Source organism: Lagopus leucura, unplaced genomic scaffold (assembly GCF_019238085.1).
Source record: "Lagopus leucura isolate 7727_CA_CO unplaced genomic scaffold, USGS_WTPT01 Super-Scaffold_100008, whole genome shotgun sequence".
Lineage (NCBI taxonomy): Eukaryota > Metazoa > Chordata > Aves > Galliformes > Phasianidae > Lagopus > Lagopus leucura.
Window position 1 is genome coordinate 22183299 of NW_024962265.1, and position 16246 is coordinate 22199544.

Consider the following 16246-nt stretch of genomic DNA (forward strand, 5'->3'; position numbering starts at 1 on the left):
TAGACATTTAAATCTGAGTTTGCCACCTTAGACAGTGAGTTAGATCTGAGACTTCAAGGGACACAACTTCTGCCTAGAGTAAAATATTTATCTTGAGATAAATTGTGCTGGACAGCTGCCTGTTTCTTCCTACTGACTAAGATGATAGTAGAGGTAACTAAATTGGGGCAGATGAATTCTGTCCCTGATGACTGGGTTGGAGCTTGCTTCAAATTTTATGCCAGATAACATCTGGAAATTATATAGTCAGACTTTGTGCACTCAATCTCTCTGAATCTCTCTGAAACACAACAGCTTCTTCTCTATGATATACTGTAATAACAGTAAAAGACACAAATATCTGTTTCCTGCTGTTGTAATAAAGGCTTGTAAAGATTCAGTGTTACATAAATTGGAGCATTTATTTACATGTTTTATTTAATTACAAAGTTATTTTGGTCATTGCACTTGAAAGACCACAGAATAGATGGAAGTTCTGTGTTTGGAGCCAGAAGCGCAATTGAGCCATTCATCAGTTTTCTGTTGTGCCAATCTCTGTTCTTTATTTGCTTCAGGCTCCAGTACAGTGGTCTGATATGATCACTCTGAAAGCCAGGATGACCAACTATGGCCTACCTAGGTACCAGTGGCTGACACACGCTTGGAATTTCTTTCAGAGGGAGGTAAGAAGACAGTTAATTTGTGACAAAATACACACCTAGTAATTATTATTTATCTGCTAAAGGAAAAGGTTTGATTTTTTTTTAAGTGAGTACAAGAACGCAAGTTGAATAAAAACATGTAGTGATAGTGTCTTTTACGTCACTTGATATCCAGCTTCTGAACTTTTGTAGGCCCTAAATACACTATTCTGTATTTTTTACAATTTGATTTCCCATTTTCTTAGAAATTATATGTATTATTCACAGGACATGCTGTAGCTTTACCTAATGCAGGTAAGTGGTTATAGATTTCCTTGTGTTTAAGTTCAATATGTTTTAAAGACCTGCCACACACACACACAAAAAAAGACTACTGTTAGTACTGGAATAGTGGACTGTCATGACAACCCAAATAGCTTATTTCTGTTCAGTCACACATTTAATTCTTAATATGATCAAAGTACAAGTCAAGTACAAGTCAGAGGAGTCAGAATGCCTATCTAGTTACTGTACATAATCGTGAGGCCTAATTAAAAATAATACTTAAAAGATATTAACACTCTGTTTACACATGCAAAAAATAAGAATGTTGCTAAATTCAGTTAAATTACTAGCACTGTCTTCTCTTTTGCCAGTAATATTGGTACACCAACACCTTTTAAGGTTATTGCAAACATTAAAAATATGGTGTATATAGAATTGAAATTCTTCAGGTAAAGTATGCTATTGTAATATTAAACAGTCTTCCTGTATGCTCTTTTAGCTTCCTCTCATGGAGCAGCCATGTCCAAGATATGTGGTTACCTGCAGTTGAGCAGGGAAGGAAGTTTGTTAAAAGCTGCCAGCACTGTCTCTTTGGCTGAGGTCAGAGAAAGGGATCAGAACTTTTATTTTGTTTGACCAATGGTGGGTTAAAACAAACCACACCAAAAAGCTGCCTTGTTTATTCACTGGTTTGCCTGATAGCCTACTAAAATTCAGGACTATTTTTAAAGAACAAAGTATTATGTTGCAAAAACATGAAATTTCCTGAGGTAAAAGCCATTAACTCCAAATTCAACTCACATGCAGGAAGAGAACTCTTTAAATGCCTGTCATTGTGCTGCCTTAGTGAATTGTTGAAATCTATCATTGTAGCACAGATTTCCTGTTTATTTAAACATTTCCTGGCTGCATTTGGTTAGTCTATATTTATATTAAAACCTGAAAGAAAAAATGAGGACTTCACGAGTTTAACATCCCTACCCCCATCCCCTGCCCTGGTTATTCAAGTGCTATGTCAAAGAATAATCCTTCATATGCAGGTAGGGTGTTTATGTACCTGGGGTACTGCATCTTGCTTTAAATGTGTAGGTTTGTTAAATAAAAAGCTGCTTTTTATGCTTCTGGTTGTTGTAGTGTCATCATAACAGCTGGTTTTGAAGTGAATGCTAGTATTAAAGCTTCTGCTTCTTTGCCAAGAAGCTGTGCCTTAATTCTTCTGGGGGAGAAGAACTGGTTTTAGAAGTTAAATTCCCTTTGTTCCATTTGTGAGAAGAGGAATGATTTTGAGAAAGTTTGAAGTGGTCTGGAAAGGCTCCTCCACCACTCCTAATGAACTGATGAAGTCTAATTTTTGTTTTGTTTATTCATAAGTCAGATACTGAATATGTGAGCATGATATATCTTTTATGCTCACATCTTTTAATGATCTTTTAATGATCTTTTAATGATCACACTGCATGAGGTCCTTCTCTAGTCACCATTATAATTAGAGTTATAAAGAGTCAGCTCTGATAGTCTCTGTCTTTTTTTTTTTCTGCACCTTTTTCCTATCTGAGAAAGATGGGAATTGTATTTTCCCACCCACACCACCATCACCTCCCTTACTGGTCTAATATCGGTTTTACCTATGCTAAGGAAGATAGGAAGAGGGTTATTTCAAGTCAGGAAGGAAGAACTGTCAGAGGAAAAAAGGGATTTAAGAATAAGAAGAGAGTGTTCAGTGAGGTCCTCTTTACAGTTGCAATGAGGAGACAAAGCCTGAGCTTTCATTTAACAAGTCCTGTGTTGGAATTCAGGGAGGATTTTGACTGACTAAAGAACTGATAAAAGATACTGAAGCTGTGGTAAAAGTCAGAAAAGGGAAGAAGTGAGATTTGTAAGAGGACTGGTGTGCAAGCATCGTGTCTGGGCACTGATCTGTTTGATTGTGACTGAGAAGTGAAGTAATATACAGGAGTCTGACTTTGAGGTGGGAAAATGTTGATTGTGTGGCTTGTTACCAGGTGACAAAGTGCAAATAAAGAAGAGGTGAGGAGGACATTCAGACAGACAGCACCATTTTGTTTCTCCAGCAAGCCGTTTTCTCAGTTGTATCAACTCCCTATCTGATGCCAAAAAAACAATCTGATACAGCTGCTTCAGCCATTTTTTATGTGAATGCAGCTGGGAATGTGGTAGGCCAGTCATTTGGCTTTAAATCTCCTGGTGTGCTTTTCAGAGAAGATGACAGGTTGTTAGTCCTGGTGTTTTTTTATAGCCAATTATGGCTCATCTGCTTTACAGCCAGAGTCCCCTTTTATGCTTGATTCTGTTGCAGTGTTTATTTTAGTGTGATACCCTCTTCTTCCGTTTTTCCTTTCAGTATTTGTGATTTTTGTACTTTTTTTTTCTTTCTCCCCCATTTTATATCTTTTTTCAGATGAAATCTTCTGTATGTTTTTTCTCATCTGTTTTTCAACAAATATGTCCATAGCTGTAGCCTGGCAGGAATTGTCCTTACTACAAAAACCTTAGTAATGTTTTCTTACACTGTACATTGGCCACAGATGTCATAGTTCATTGCAGTCATTCTTTGGCATGAAATTATCATACGTAAATAGCAAAACGCAGTAGGACAGTTTCTGTGAAATGTCCTTATAGGGAACGGTAGGGTTGTAAAGGACAGCAGTATCACTGGCTGTTTCTAAGATGCACAATGGTAACTTCATTATTTCTTTCACACCATTTTTCTGTCAAAGTACAAAAGAGGAACACATAAGGAAGTTCTTGTGCATATTTTGGTCCTATTTAAATGTTTCAAAAGATTTCAGTAGGAGTTTATTTAGCTTGCTTGATGAATTACTTTTATGAAGAAGTAGCATCATTATTGCTGATCTTGGCTAATCCTTCCTTTACAGTTTAAATGTTGTGGGGTGGTGTACTTCACAGACTGGCTGGAAATGACAGAGATGGACTGGCCGCCTGACTCCTGTTGTGTCAGAGAGTTCCCAGGATGCTCTAAGCAGGCACATCATGAGGATCTCAGTGACCTTTATCAGGAGGTAAGATTTAAAATGAGGATTTTTCAGAAAGCTTTATGCATTCTTCTGATGCTCTTGTTTTTCAAACTTACCTTATGCAGTGCAGCAGAATGGTTTATTTGTACAAATTCTTCTGTGTCAGAGAATACACAGGATATTTCTCAGAACTTTTAAAATCCTTTCTGTATAGGAAAACTCAACAAACTCTCTTAAAAACCTAGAGTAAGATGAGGGAAAAAAACCTGACAGTTCCTCTATCTGTATTAAGAGAAAACACTGCTGTAAGATCCTTAATGTAGTGAATGGAAACGTCAGTTCTTTAGTTTGGTGAATAAACTCTAGCTATTGGTAATGATAAAACCTGGAGGAAGATGATCTACATGCCTACCAGACTGCAAGAATATATGACCTAATGGGTTAACTTTCTCATAAAACAATTACAGTCTTACTGTAATTGAAGAAGTTGCTGCCCAACTTCTGGGTAATGAGAGTGAAGAGAAACTGAATGCAAATATTCAGACTGACTCAGGCATATCAACATGCAGTTTGGTGGTAGTCCAGCACTCTTCACTTAATTCTTTGGGTGCCACCAGTGTAGCTTACGTAATTCCTGTGCCAAAGATGTTGTGAGATCATTTTCTTTCTTTAACTCGAGAATGGAAGATGAATGGCAGTGCACGTCAGCTCTTTTGGGTGTAAAATTGAGAATGAGTCCTCAAACCTGCCTGGAACAGCATACTTATTTTTTCCTGCAAAACCTGAATAGAGATTAATAGTAGGATAAGCCCAGTCTTTGAAGATGGACTTCTGTGATGCTGACAAAGTTACCATTCATGATTTTTTCCAAGAAGTTGCTGACCACATAGTTCAACTTTTGAATGTATAATATAATAATTTTCTTGGCCAGTTTTGGAAAAAAGAGATGCTAGCTGTGAGGAAAGAGGAAGAGATTATTTTATACAGATCATTCAGGTCCTGAAATCATCCACCATGTTTCAAACTGCCAAACATTAAAGCTGTTAGATTCAATGTGAAGTCCTACAGTAAAAAAATGCCTACAGAAAGAGAATCAGAGATTCAGTAGAAGTAAAATGACAACGAGTTCATTGCAATCAAATAGTTACCAGGATCTGAGAAGATGTGTGAAGATTTATAGTGAAAGATGATATTGTGGAGTCATTTTAGTATTTCAAGAAACCAAAGTTTGCTTTGTTTCCTGTGATGGATAAAATTGTATTGTTGCATCTGTGCTATAATTTTCTGCCAGGGTTTCTGAGCTCTTTGTGGTCTAAATTGAAGTCCTTTAAAGTAAAATTCTTGAAGGAAGAAAGGTGGCCTACTTCTAGTTCTGCCTGAGAGTATTTCTGACCACAGTTGTGTTTCTGCTGATGGATTTTGGAAGGTATTTTTAAAAAACGCTACTCTTCTTAAACTGTTTTTATTCTGATAAACTTCACCTTTGTGAAGTAAACTCCACCTTTAAGTTCTTTACAGAGAGAGTGGTGAGGTGCTGGAACAGGCTGCCCAGGGAGGTCTGGAAGCCCCATCCCCAGAGGTGTTCAAGGCCAGATTGGATGGGGCCCTGGGCAGCCTGGTCTAGTATTAAATGGGGAGGTTGGTGGTCCTGCCTGTGGCAGGGGGATTGGAGATTCATGATCCTTGATGTCCCTTCCAAACCTGGCCATTCTGTGATTCTGTGATTCTTTTTAATTCATAGAAGAAACTGACCTTAGTTGTGAGGGAAGTGCATGAGAGCGTAGCCTAGAAGGTTCAATTTGTCTGAGGGCAAGAGGATGTGTACTAGTTTTGTGATAAGAAACTGTAGCTTAAATAAAACAATTGGTAGGAGTTGATATCTTCAGGAAAAAAACTCGAAATTGCATCTTTTCTAGCATAATTTTGTGTTTGTTCAAAATTCAAATATATAACAGGTCTGTTGAACATGCTACTGATGATTTATCTGTTTTCTTTTGCTCTGAGAAGTGGCTTATTTAAGATCTGGTCATTATTCTGTTGGTGTTACGGTGTTTCAGTAAATCATAAAAACATGCTTTGTGTCCATTTTAGCACTGAAAATATCAAATAATCTTTAGAGTAAACATGAATCAGGCCTTTAATCTGTAGCTCTGTAGGAGTTTGCAACTAATATTCCTCTGAATGTTCACTACAAAATTTTATGGTATTTTTGAGGTGTAAACAAGAGTTTTGAGCTTAGTGACAGACTTTTGCTTCTGCCTAATGAAATATATTTATGTAATCTTTAATTCCAGACTACCAACTATGAATGTGTTGTGTAAGCAGAAATAAAATGCATGTGTGTGAGGATAATGGGTGACTGGATATTTCTCAGTTTTGAAGATGATTTTGAACATGTGTTAGAGCAGAACTGTAACAACATCATTAAATGGAGGGAGACAGTCTATCTGGATTAAGTATAATTTGTCTCAGTTATGTGTCTGTTCTGCAGGAGATGCCAGCGTTAATGTTATTGCTGTTTGTTAATGGATGTCTCCTCTAGGCAACAAATGAACTGAATTTGAATATTGCTGTGGTTGAACATTTTTAAACTGCGACCAGCTTGTACCTTAATCCTTTAGAGTTATCAAAGTATTAAAATGCAGCCAGTTTCTCTGTAATTAAAAACAAATTTGGAAGCTAACATAATTACAACACTCTTTTATCCTTGAAAAAAAGACAAAAGACACGAGCATGATGAATTTTGTTCTTCATCGGTCACATAGCTTTTGCTACACTTTTTTTTCTTTACAGATTTCAAAGAATCCAAGTCATCTCCTTGTTCTGTGCCTAAACTGTGTTAATTGAAATAAAAAAAAAACAATCAAAAATGAACTGTAGAAAGACATTCAGATCCTTTTTCTTAGGTACAATTATTATGTAGTACATATATCCAAACTGAGAATCTGTTGACTGCAATGTGAATTTTGTGTTTCAGGCAAGAATCAGATCTTTCACCAAAAAAATTAATGACTGCAGCATTTGAAACAACTGGCTTTTGGGAGTCAGTGTGATTGAAAAATATTAGTTATCACATGCTGTCTTCAGATTCTGTCACTTTGATCAATTGCTTTCTTTTCATAGAAAAACTGTAAGATGGATATAAACACAAAATTGTTGAGATAGTTTTAGGAGATCTTCTGCTGGGACTAATCCCTCCTTAGTGTTATCCTATCATGACTATTGTCGTGATTAATTAATTCTCTGATATTTTTCCCTTGCTGGCTGTATTCCATTTCTGTACTTTGAAGTCCTGTAAGGTTTACCATGGGCCAGAATAGCTAAGGGCTCACTCTTCAGATTTTTATCCTTTTTAAGGCCCTGGCTTTTCTGATCAGCAAATAGCATAGCTTGTTTGCACTGTTGTTCAGTAGTCCTCAGAGCCAGTGTCTTTGTGGATCACTGCTGACTTCGAGGGCCTTAAGAGACTTCTCAAAGCCCTGTGCAGTAACTGTTGGCCCCATTAGCAAACTGGAGTGTGTACTGATGGTTTGGAAAGAGCTGAGCAGTGAAAGAGCAATTATTCTAAATTTCTGTTTCTTGGAAACATCAATTTGTGGTCTTTAAAGCTCATTTTTATTCTTCAGAATTTTCTGTGTAAATAATTATTATTCTGTAAATAATTGCTTTGGATTTGCAACTGCCCAGCAGTAGGGAAAGGAGGTGGGTTTGACCATCTTCCCAATGGATTGTGGAGATGGTAAGATCTTTGGAGCTCCCTGTTTGAGTTCGTGCAGAGTGGATGGTTGTAGCCACTCTAACAAAACAAAGCAAGGCAGTAATGCAGCATGGTGACTTTAAAGCTCAAATGTCTGCAGAGTCTCAATGGGAATAAGTCAGCAAGACAGGTGTTGGTACTTGCTACATCTAGCATGGACAGATAGTAATATAATAGTTATATACTGGCATCTGGTGGGTTGGGCTTAATGGATTACATTAAAGGGGTTACCTCAGGCTGGCAGCCATTCTCTAGTGGGGCTCTCCAGGGCTCAGTTTTAGTGCCAATTCTCTTTAATGTTTTCATCAGTAACTTCGATGCAGGACTCAAATATGTACATAGTAAGTTTGCAGAGGACACTAAACTATGAGGAGCCATTGATTCCCTTGAGGGCACAAACTACAAGACTGGGCAGTATCAAACCACATGAAATTTAACAAGAACAAGCACTAGATTCTGTACCTGGGACAGGGCAGCCCTGGACATATGTACAGAATAGTGAACGAGAGGCTGGAGAGCAGACTTGCCAAGAGGGAATCTGTGGGATCTGGCTGGCAGCAAGTTGAACATGAGCCACAGTGTGCCATGGCAGCCAAAAGGGCCAATTGCATCCTGCAATTGCACCAGGCCCAGCACGGCCACTGGGTGAGGGGAGGCTTGTCCCGCTCTGCGCTGTGCGGCCTCACCTCCTGCACCAGGTGCAGGTTTGGGGCACCACAGTATGAGAAGGATATAGTGTAAAGAAGGGCTGCAAAGATGAGGAAGGGTGTAGATGGCAAGATGTATGAACTCCGTTGGTTTGCTCAGCGCAGAGCAGAGGAGCTGAGGGGAGGCCTGATGGCGGCTGCAGCTCCTCACAGGGAGCGGAGGGCAGCGCTGAGCTCTGCTCTGTGTGACAGCGACCCGGCCTGAGGGAACGGCATGGAGCTGTGCCAGGGGAGGGCAGCTGGGGGTCAGGAAATGGTTCTTCATCAGTGGGTGGTTGGGCACTGGAACGGGCTGCCCAGGGCTGTGTGCACAGCACCAAGCTGCTGGAGTTCAAGAAGCATTTGGACAGTGCTCTCAGACACAGGGGTTGAATTTTGGGTGGTCCTGTGTAGAGCTAGGATTTGGACTTGATGATCCTTGTGGATATTCTACAGTGTATGGGTTCATTTTGAACTGGCAAATTTCTCTATTTCTCTGTCAGTTTCCACAATACTGGCTTCATTGTTTCTTCCTGGTCACACTGACTTGATGTTAATATGCCTTTTTTCTATCCTCTGGCCCTCTCCCCCCCTAAAAAAAACAACAACAAACAAGCAGACTTTTCAAAGACGTAGTAAAACTATTGTGTTTTAAGCAGCAGTAGCTGTAAGTTGCTTGATTCTGCACAAGGCAAGATAAAACTGGCTGTTGGTATAAAACTGTCACAAAAATAGTGGAAATTTCTATGTTCATATTAGAAATAATACCAGACAATTTTTAGTGTATAGTCTGCAGATACGGGAGACTGCCAAAGTGTAACTAGAAGGAATAATGGCACATGTATATGATATTATTACTACTCGGTATTAGTGATGATTAACAGCATGTATTTGCTTTTAAAATTTGTTGAAATCCCTCAAGTTTCTTTAAAAAAAAAAACAAAAAACAGTTGATAAGAACTCATAAACTTTGAATGATTTTTGAATTGAAAAGTAGTACAGATCTCTAGGAGTTTGTTATATGCAGTAAATTCTCAGTGTATGAGAAAACTGAAGTATGGCATCGTGGAATTGTGGAATTGATTAAAAAGTAGGTGAAATAGTTTTCAAAGTGTTGTTTGGAGAAATTGAATTTTGGGGAGCCAGAATAAGCCAGTACTAGGTAAGGTGAGTTAAGCCTTGGGGACTGCAAGCCAAATAATATTGACTAATCTTTTATATCTTTTTTTGTTTCATAGGGATGCGGTAAAAAAATGTACACTTTTTTGAGGGGGACGAAGCAATTGCAAGTACTGAGATTTCTTGGAATCTCTATTGGAGTAACACAGATTCTGGCTATGATCCTCACAATTACTTTACTGTGGGCTCTGTACTATGACAGAAGAGATCCTGGGGCAGATCAAATAATGTCTCTGAAGAATGATACCTCACAGCAACTGTCATGCCATTCTATGGAGCTACTGAAACCAAGCCTAACAGGAATCTTTGAACATACATCCATGGCAAACAGCTTTAATACACACTTTGAAATGGAAGAATTGTAGAATTGTAGGTGATACAATTAATCTAAAAAGTTACCAGGGTTTTAATTGGTTTTTTGTTTGAATTTTTTATTCTGTTCCATTAATTGTACAAAATAGACCAGTCTTCCTATGCTTCCAAAACCATGGTTGATTAATGATTGATAAAGAGCCCTCTGTAGTAAGACAAATACGCAAGTGTCTGCCTTTCAGCCTCTTAGAAGAGCCGTGAAACAGAATTGTTTTTGTTTTCTTGTTGTTGTTGTTGTTTGTTTTCTTTTTAAGGCATTCATTCACTGGGCACAGTAACAGTAACTTACTGTTACAAGATGTGTAAAATACTGATTCATTCACGCATAGATAGACAGAACCTCTGAGGAAGCATCAAGATATTTGTCTTCTGAGGAGATGATTGTGCTTTGGACAAACAAAATGTGACATTACTGAAATTGACTTTTTGCATTTTTAATAAGCCATTTAGAGAACGTGTTAAAATAATCAGGGATCTATGTATATATAATTGTGTGTTCTTGTGTGTGCATGGATGACGGAATTATAATTCAAGTAAATACTTGGATTAAAAAAATTGCAAGTCTGTAAAAAGGACAAGATTTTCTTTTTCTAACAAAACCTTTATCTTAGCTATTATTGTCAAAGATGCTCTAAAGCTTATATTTTTATGTAACTATGTGATTAATTTTTAAATTTAAATGTGTTAAAGAGGGATTAAAAGCAAAAAATATGATTCTGGACAATAGACTTTAATTTTCTGAGTGCTACAGAATTCTCGTTTAAAACATTTTGTTCTGTGAACTACTTCTTAGTAAAAAGAAGAAACCTAAGCATTCTTTCCAAAATGGGAATCAATATCGAGTAGCAAGTTTTTATAAATAAATCTGTTATCCTGTCTGTGATTCCCATGGAGATGGAAACAAAAGACTGCAAGGAAAATGCTCACAATTCTGGATGCTATTGCAATAATTGTAAAAGTGCATAAGGAGAAATTATACTTTGGCTTGTACTGCATTAAGAGATCTCTAGTGGCTTAAAATGCCAACTGGAAACAACATTAAAATGTATTTATTGAGGTGGGGAAAGTGCATTTTACTGTATTTTTATGAACAATGTTTATTTCATAGGATTATTTTTACATTCGGCCACGCTCCTGAAATATATATTTGTTCCACTGAGTACAGTAGTTTGTGGCAAATGGGTTTTTACATACTGCATTTTAGAAATACTTGCTTTGTTTTTGAAATTTGTAAAAGAAAAGAAAATCAAGGTGTGATTTGATAGACAATAAAATTACTATTGTCTTAAATTCCATAATGGCTTTTTTATTTTGAAGACATAGAGTGTGAATGCTTTGGTGACATTTGGGAAGGTTTTCCTGCTAATGTGATTTAATTTGATGCATCTTTATCCATTCCACTTATTCTGTCATGGAGAAACTGAACTGTGAATTTCGGCAGCTTTTTTATTGCTTCTACGAAAGCTTCCAAGGGATGGTGAAATTAAGCTCTTCAGTTGTGTGGGATGTTTGTTTTTCAGCAGTCCACCTGTGGGTGTAATTACTTCACATGTGCTGTTGCAAGCAAGATTACCTTTTGCTTTTGTACCTCCCCTATAGAGATGCTAATATTTATTTTGGGAGATCAGAAAAAGATAAAGAGTAGAGCTTCCCAAATATTTTGCTTGGAATGACTTTCTGAGAAATATTTTCTCATGCACCTTTCAGAAATTCATATGCCCAACATTACTGCACATATCCAGATTTCTATTCCCCCCTCTCCCTCCAGTTAGCTAGGGTGGCATTTCTGTAGCTACATACAAGGTTCGTATAGGAAAGAAAAACCACATGTCCAAGATAGGTTGACCTACAGTCACTCAGTGGATTGGACCAGTGCTGCTTGGTTTTTATTCCTGCTCAAAACCAAAATGAACAAAATCTTATCAAACAAAAGGAAAAAAGTCAAGCCACAAACTGGTAGATTGCATTTTGTTCGATTGGGATTTTGTGTATTTTTGCAGCTCACTGTCGTGGTTGAGGAATCATAGAACCATAGAATCACTCCAGTTGGAAAAGATCTCCAAAATCATCCAGTCCAACTGTTCACATACCAGCAACATTTTTACACTAAACCATGTCCCTTCCTACAACATCTAAACATTTTTTGAACGCCTCCAAGGATGGTGACTCCACCATCTCCCTGGGCAGCCTGTTCCAGTGCCTGACCACTCTTTTGGAGGAAAAAATTTTCCTGTTGTCCTGCTTGAATCTCTCCTGGCACAACTTGAGGCCATTCCCTCTAGTCTTCTAGTGCTAGTTATGTGGGAGGAGTATCTGACCCCCATCTCACCACAACTTCCTTACAGGCAGTTGCCTCCTCCAGCCTAAACAATCCCAATTCCCTCAGCTGCAACCCATAAGACTTGTGCTCCAGACCCCTCATCGGCTTTGTTGCCCTTCTCTGGACGTGCAGCCGGGCCTTGATGTCTTTCTTGTAGTGAGGGGCCCAAAACTGAACACAGTACTTGAGGTCTGGCCTCACCCGGGCTGAGTGGGATGATCGCTTCCATACTCCTGCTGGCAACACTATTTCTGATACAAGCCAGGATGCCATTGGCCTTCTTGGCCACCTGGGCACACTGCTGGCTCATGTTCAGCCAAGGACGCTACAAAAACACTAACACTGTAGTAAGACTAATTTGTGATCCCTAAGCTCATTTTTAGGAGCTCCTTTGTTAATATGGAAGTTTTATGAGTTTGTAGGACATTCCATTTACTAAACTAAACTCTAGGCCACATAAGCCTATAGACCCTCTGATAATTCTAAGTTGCTGCCCTCTCTAAATACCACTCTACCTCCAGCCCTCAGCTGGGAAAACTGCTGTGTACTTACCTAAGTAATAGGTCAGAGAGGCTGTGAATAGACTTTGGGGAGCACCATCAAATGAAAGGCCCGTTCTTTCCAATATCTTGAGGTTTAAGTAACCTTAACTGCAGTCCACACATTTCTACCGCATGCAAATACCACTGTAGTGCTGAACACTAATTACAACCAAACGTGGAGAATCTCACTCTAAGTAAAGTTAAAAGAGGACAAGACTTCTTCATTCATCCAAGAAATCCTAATAACCAAAGTTTTACTCAAGCAGTGTATGTAAAAGCTCACTTTGACACGCTTCAGCTATGGTGTTGCTTTCCAGGAGATGATTTGGACAACTACCTGTGCAACCTACAGTATGGAACCTGCTTTAGCAGGGGGGTTGGACTTGATGATTTCCCTTGCAATTCTGTGTCTGTCAGGCCAGGCTACGGAGATGCATTAGAGGAGTCCACAGCTTGAATCAGGGATACTGACAGTCCAGGTCACTTGTTTTTAGGTTTCCAGATGTTTTGGAAGCACTGCCAGTAGACATAATTAAGTCAAGAGTACAGCTACCTGAAAAACATGAGCCAGAGCATGCTTATTGGGATAGCTGTAGGGGTAAAGGCTCCTTCCATCTTCAGAAATGTGCGTATGGCTGTCCCTTGTAGGGTCTCCTTTTATATGGATTAGGGCACCTGGACTGAGTTTGTAAGATATCTATATTGTTGCTCTGCCTAAATTATGCTTCTGTGTACTCTCTCTCCATATATGAGTATAGCATTAGAAGTTGTATTACATATATATATAAATAGTGATTTGACATTGACTTCCAGTGATCCCTTTCCTAGGGACTAAGGGAATGTACTCATGTACCCAGGTGTTAGCTTTACAGAAGAGAGCAGAACTGCACAGAGGTAAATCTATTCCTGAGGTCATCTAGTTTGGAAGCTTGTGAGTTTAGGGTAGAGGTTGATATGCCATCATTGGTGAAGACCAGAATTACTCCTACAGTGTTGTAACAGATAGCAGAGGTACCCATATGTTCTTGTGAGGGTTGCCTGTGAAGTAGAATGCAAGCAAAGAATCCACAGACAAGGACAGGGTTTGCAGGTGTCCCTGGGGTCCGCTCAGTTTTTCAGTGAACAAGCTCAGTGCCTCTTGTTCAGTTCAAATGATGAAAGGGATTTATCAAATCACAGTTGAAACATCTAGGTTCAGGAGGTGGTAAATTCATACCATACTCACAAAGATTAGAGGTGTGAGATAGTGCTTTCTGAAAAAATGATTTGGTGTGGGCTTCTTCACTCTAGGATTATTTGGGGAAGGGCTCCTTTGATACAGGTCCAGTCTTCCAGAACAGTGTTTTTGGACCTGCATGATGACAGACGTCAGTAGTCTGGGTAACTTTACTTCAACTTGGTACCCAAATCCTGTGCCAGTCTACATTCAGAATGGGGTTAGCTTAGTTTGCTGAAAGATCTACACATCAGGATTGATGAAAGTAATCCTTTTCTTAGTAAGGACCACCGATGGGTATTACGCAAAAGAAAACATCAATTCTGGGTATCTAACCCCATTTGTCAATCTTGGTCTCAGCTGTAAATTGGAATGCTTTCAAACTTCCATTTTTCTTTGCTTGGACTTTCAGGTGTCTCTGTTTTCCTAGGGCTTGATTAAAGAGTTTTAAAATGGATTGACTGACTTTAAGTCTGTTCTTTTACTTTAGAGCTTCGGGATCTACATAGGAGAGAGGCTGCTTGACAAGAGGTTAATATTTAGAAATACTTGTGATAGTAGAACTAATTCAAACTTTCATTTTTTTTAAGTTTTGGAGGGGTATCTAGAAGAGAATGGTGATGTTCTTTTTTCTGTTCAGCATAAACTGATTAACCAATCTTTCTTGTTATAGGAAGCAACTGCAGAACTGTTCCTTAATGTTTTTCATAGATCACTTAATGTAAAGGCCAACAGCTGTGTTAGGAGATGGGTCACCTCCTGCCCACATCAGGCACTTCCATTCAGCCCTGCAAGTCACGCTGACTTGAGGGAAATCTTCAGCTGTGAGATTGAGAGTGGTTTGCAGCGTGACTGGGAGACAAAATTTGCTGCTACTGGTCTTTGGACAAAATCTTGTTTCATCTGCTGACAAGGCTTTCTGAGGAAATATAACTGTTTTCTCTTTGTAACTGTGTGGATTTTGTAATAGTACTCTGTAAATCTAAGGGAAAATTATAAAGAATGAATAGTAAAAAGAGACACTGTTAATGACAGTAACTACATAGTTAAATTATGATACATGGAGAGATTTTAAAATAGTTTTTAAAGCTTTTACCACTAAAGCATGATGTTTAATTCACGTGAAAGGAGATTGTATCTAAAACTTCAAAATTCAGGTATAATTTACTGCATTTCTTTAAAAGCTTGGGATGTCCAAAGTACATAAAAAAATGTATGCATCTGCTTGCTTTTGTTCATTACTCCCTCCTTTTCTTTCCTCCCTGTACCTTGATGCTATGAGAATGAGTACTTGAAAAGTAAATTGATACATAATGCAGGCAAGTGAGAAACTAAAAATACTAGATAATTAGTTATATCTTACAGCCTTTGTCAATTTAAATACGTGGATGTTGTTCACTGCTGACTGCTCTTCTGGCTCTCCATTTACATATCCAGAATCAATTTTGCTGTGTAGTTACTGCTAATTGCTTTTCCAGAATACCTGAACGTCCTCAGCTATTTCCATGGTCAATAGCAAAATGCAACTGTGGTGGGCCCCAGATACAGGCAAGTGAGCACATTACTTCCTAAGTACCCTCCCTGTTCAAATCTTTATTATCCTTTCACTTTACTAGTCTATCCTCCTCCAGACCAATTTCCTCCTTGAATGTCACCCTTTCCCACAGCGCAAGTGCAGCTCTCACTGCAGAGGCACTCAGCAGTGAGTGTGTTTCCACAGTGAGCATATTCAAACCCTCAAAAATCTTTATCTTCTGTAGATAAAGAAGAGGGAGGGCTGTGGTTCTTGTTAAAAAATGCCCTGGGATGGTTCAGCTCCTGATAAAGTTAGCTGTTGTTTCTCCCTTTGCTATGGCATGTGGCATCACCCGTATTGTCAGTTGCCCTCTGCAAAATGATCTGCAGTGTGTTTTCAGCTGCTTCCATGCTACCAGAGGAGTTTGATCACATACATGCACTAATATTTCAACAAGAGAATTTGATATCAGTCTTGAGGTGATTCTGTCACCTAGGAGATGCATCCAGTCAGTGACTGGATATGTTCAAATCCTAGCAGAAATCTTCTAAAAGGTAAAGCCAGAGACTGGAAAGAATTCAGTACCACAATTTTTTCTGCTGCTGGAGGCTGGGTAGGAAATAACAAAGGGCTCCTTTAGCAGCTCTACTAGCAAAGGGAGTGGGGAAGGTAATTGTGGTGGCTGCCCACACTGAGTAGGGCAGATCTGTGCTGTGCAGCTGCAGGAGAGTGGTCTTGGTGACTGTTGTGGTTTAGA

The 16246-nt window shown here is 38.8% G+C and overlaps 1 protein-coding gene across 2 annotated transcripts in view; it reads left to right on the plus strand.

Moving 5' to 3' along the window:
- Positions 1-11190, plus strand: part of TSPAN12 (tetraspanin 12) — a 44598-nt gene extending 33408 nt beyond the window's left edge. For both annotated transcript variants that reach the window (XM_042872786.1, XM_042872787.1), the window contains exons 6-8: positions 555-662; positions 3803-3946; positions 9583-11190. In XM_042872786.1, coding sequence (XP_042728720.1) covers positions 555-662; positions 3803-3946; positions 9583-9888 — 558 coding nt within the window. In that variant the 3' untranslated portion in view covers positions 9889-11190. The remainder of the gene's footprint in view (positions 1-554; positions 663-3802; positions 3947-9582) is intronic.
- The last annotated feature ends 5056 nt before the right edge of the window (positions 11191-16246 follow it).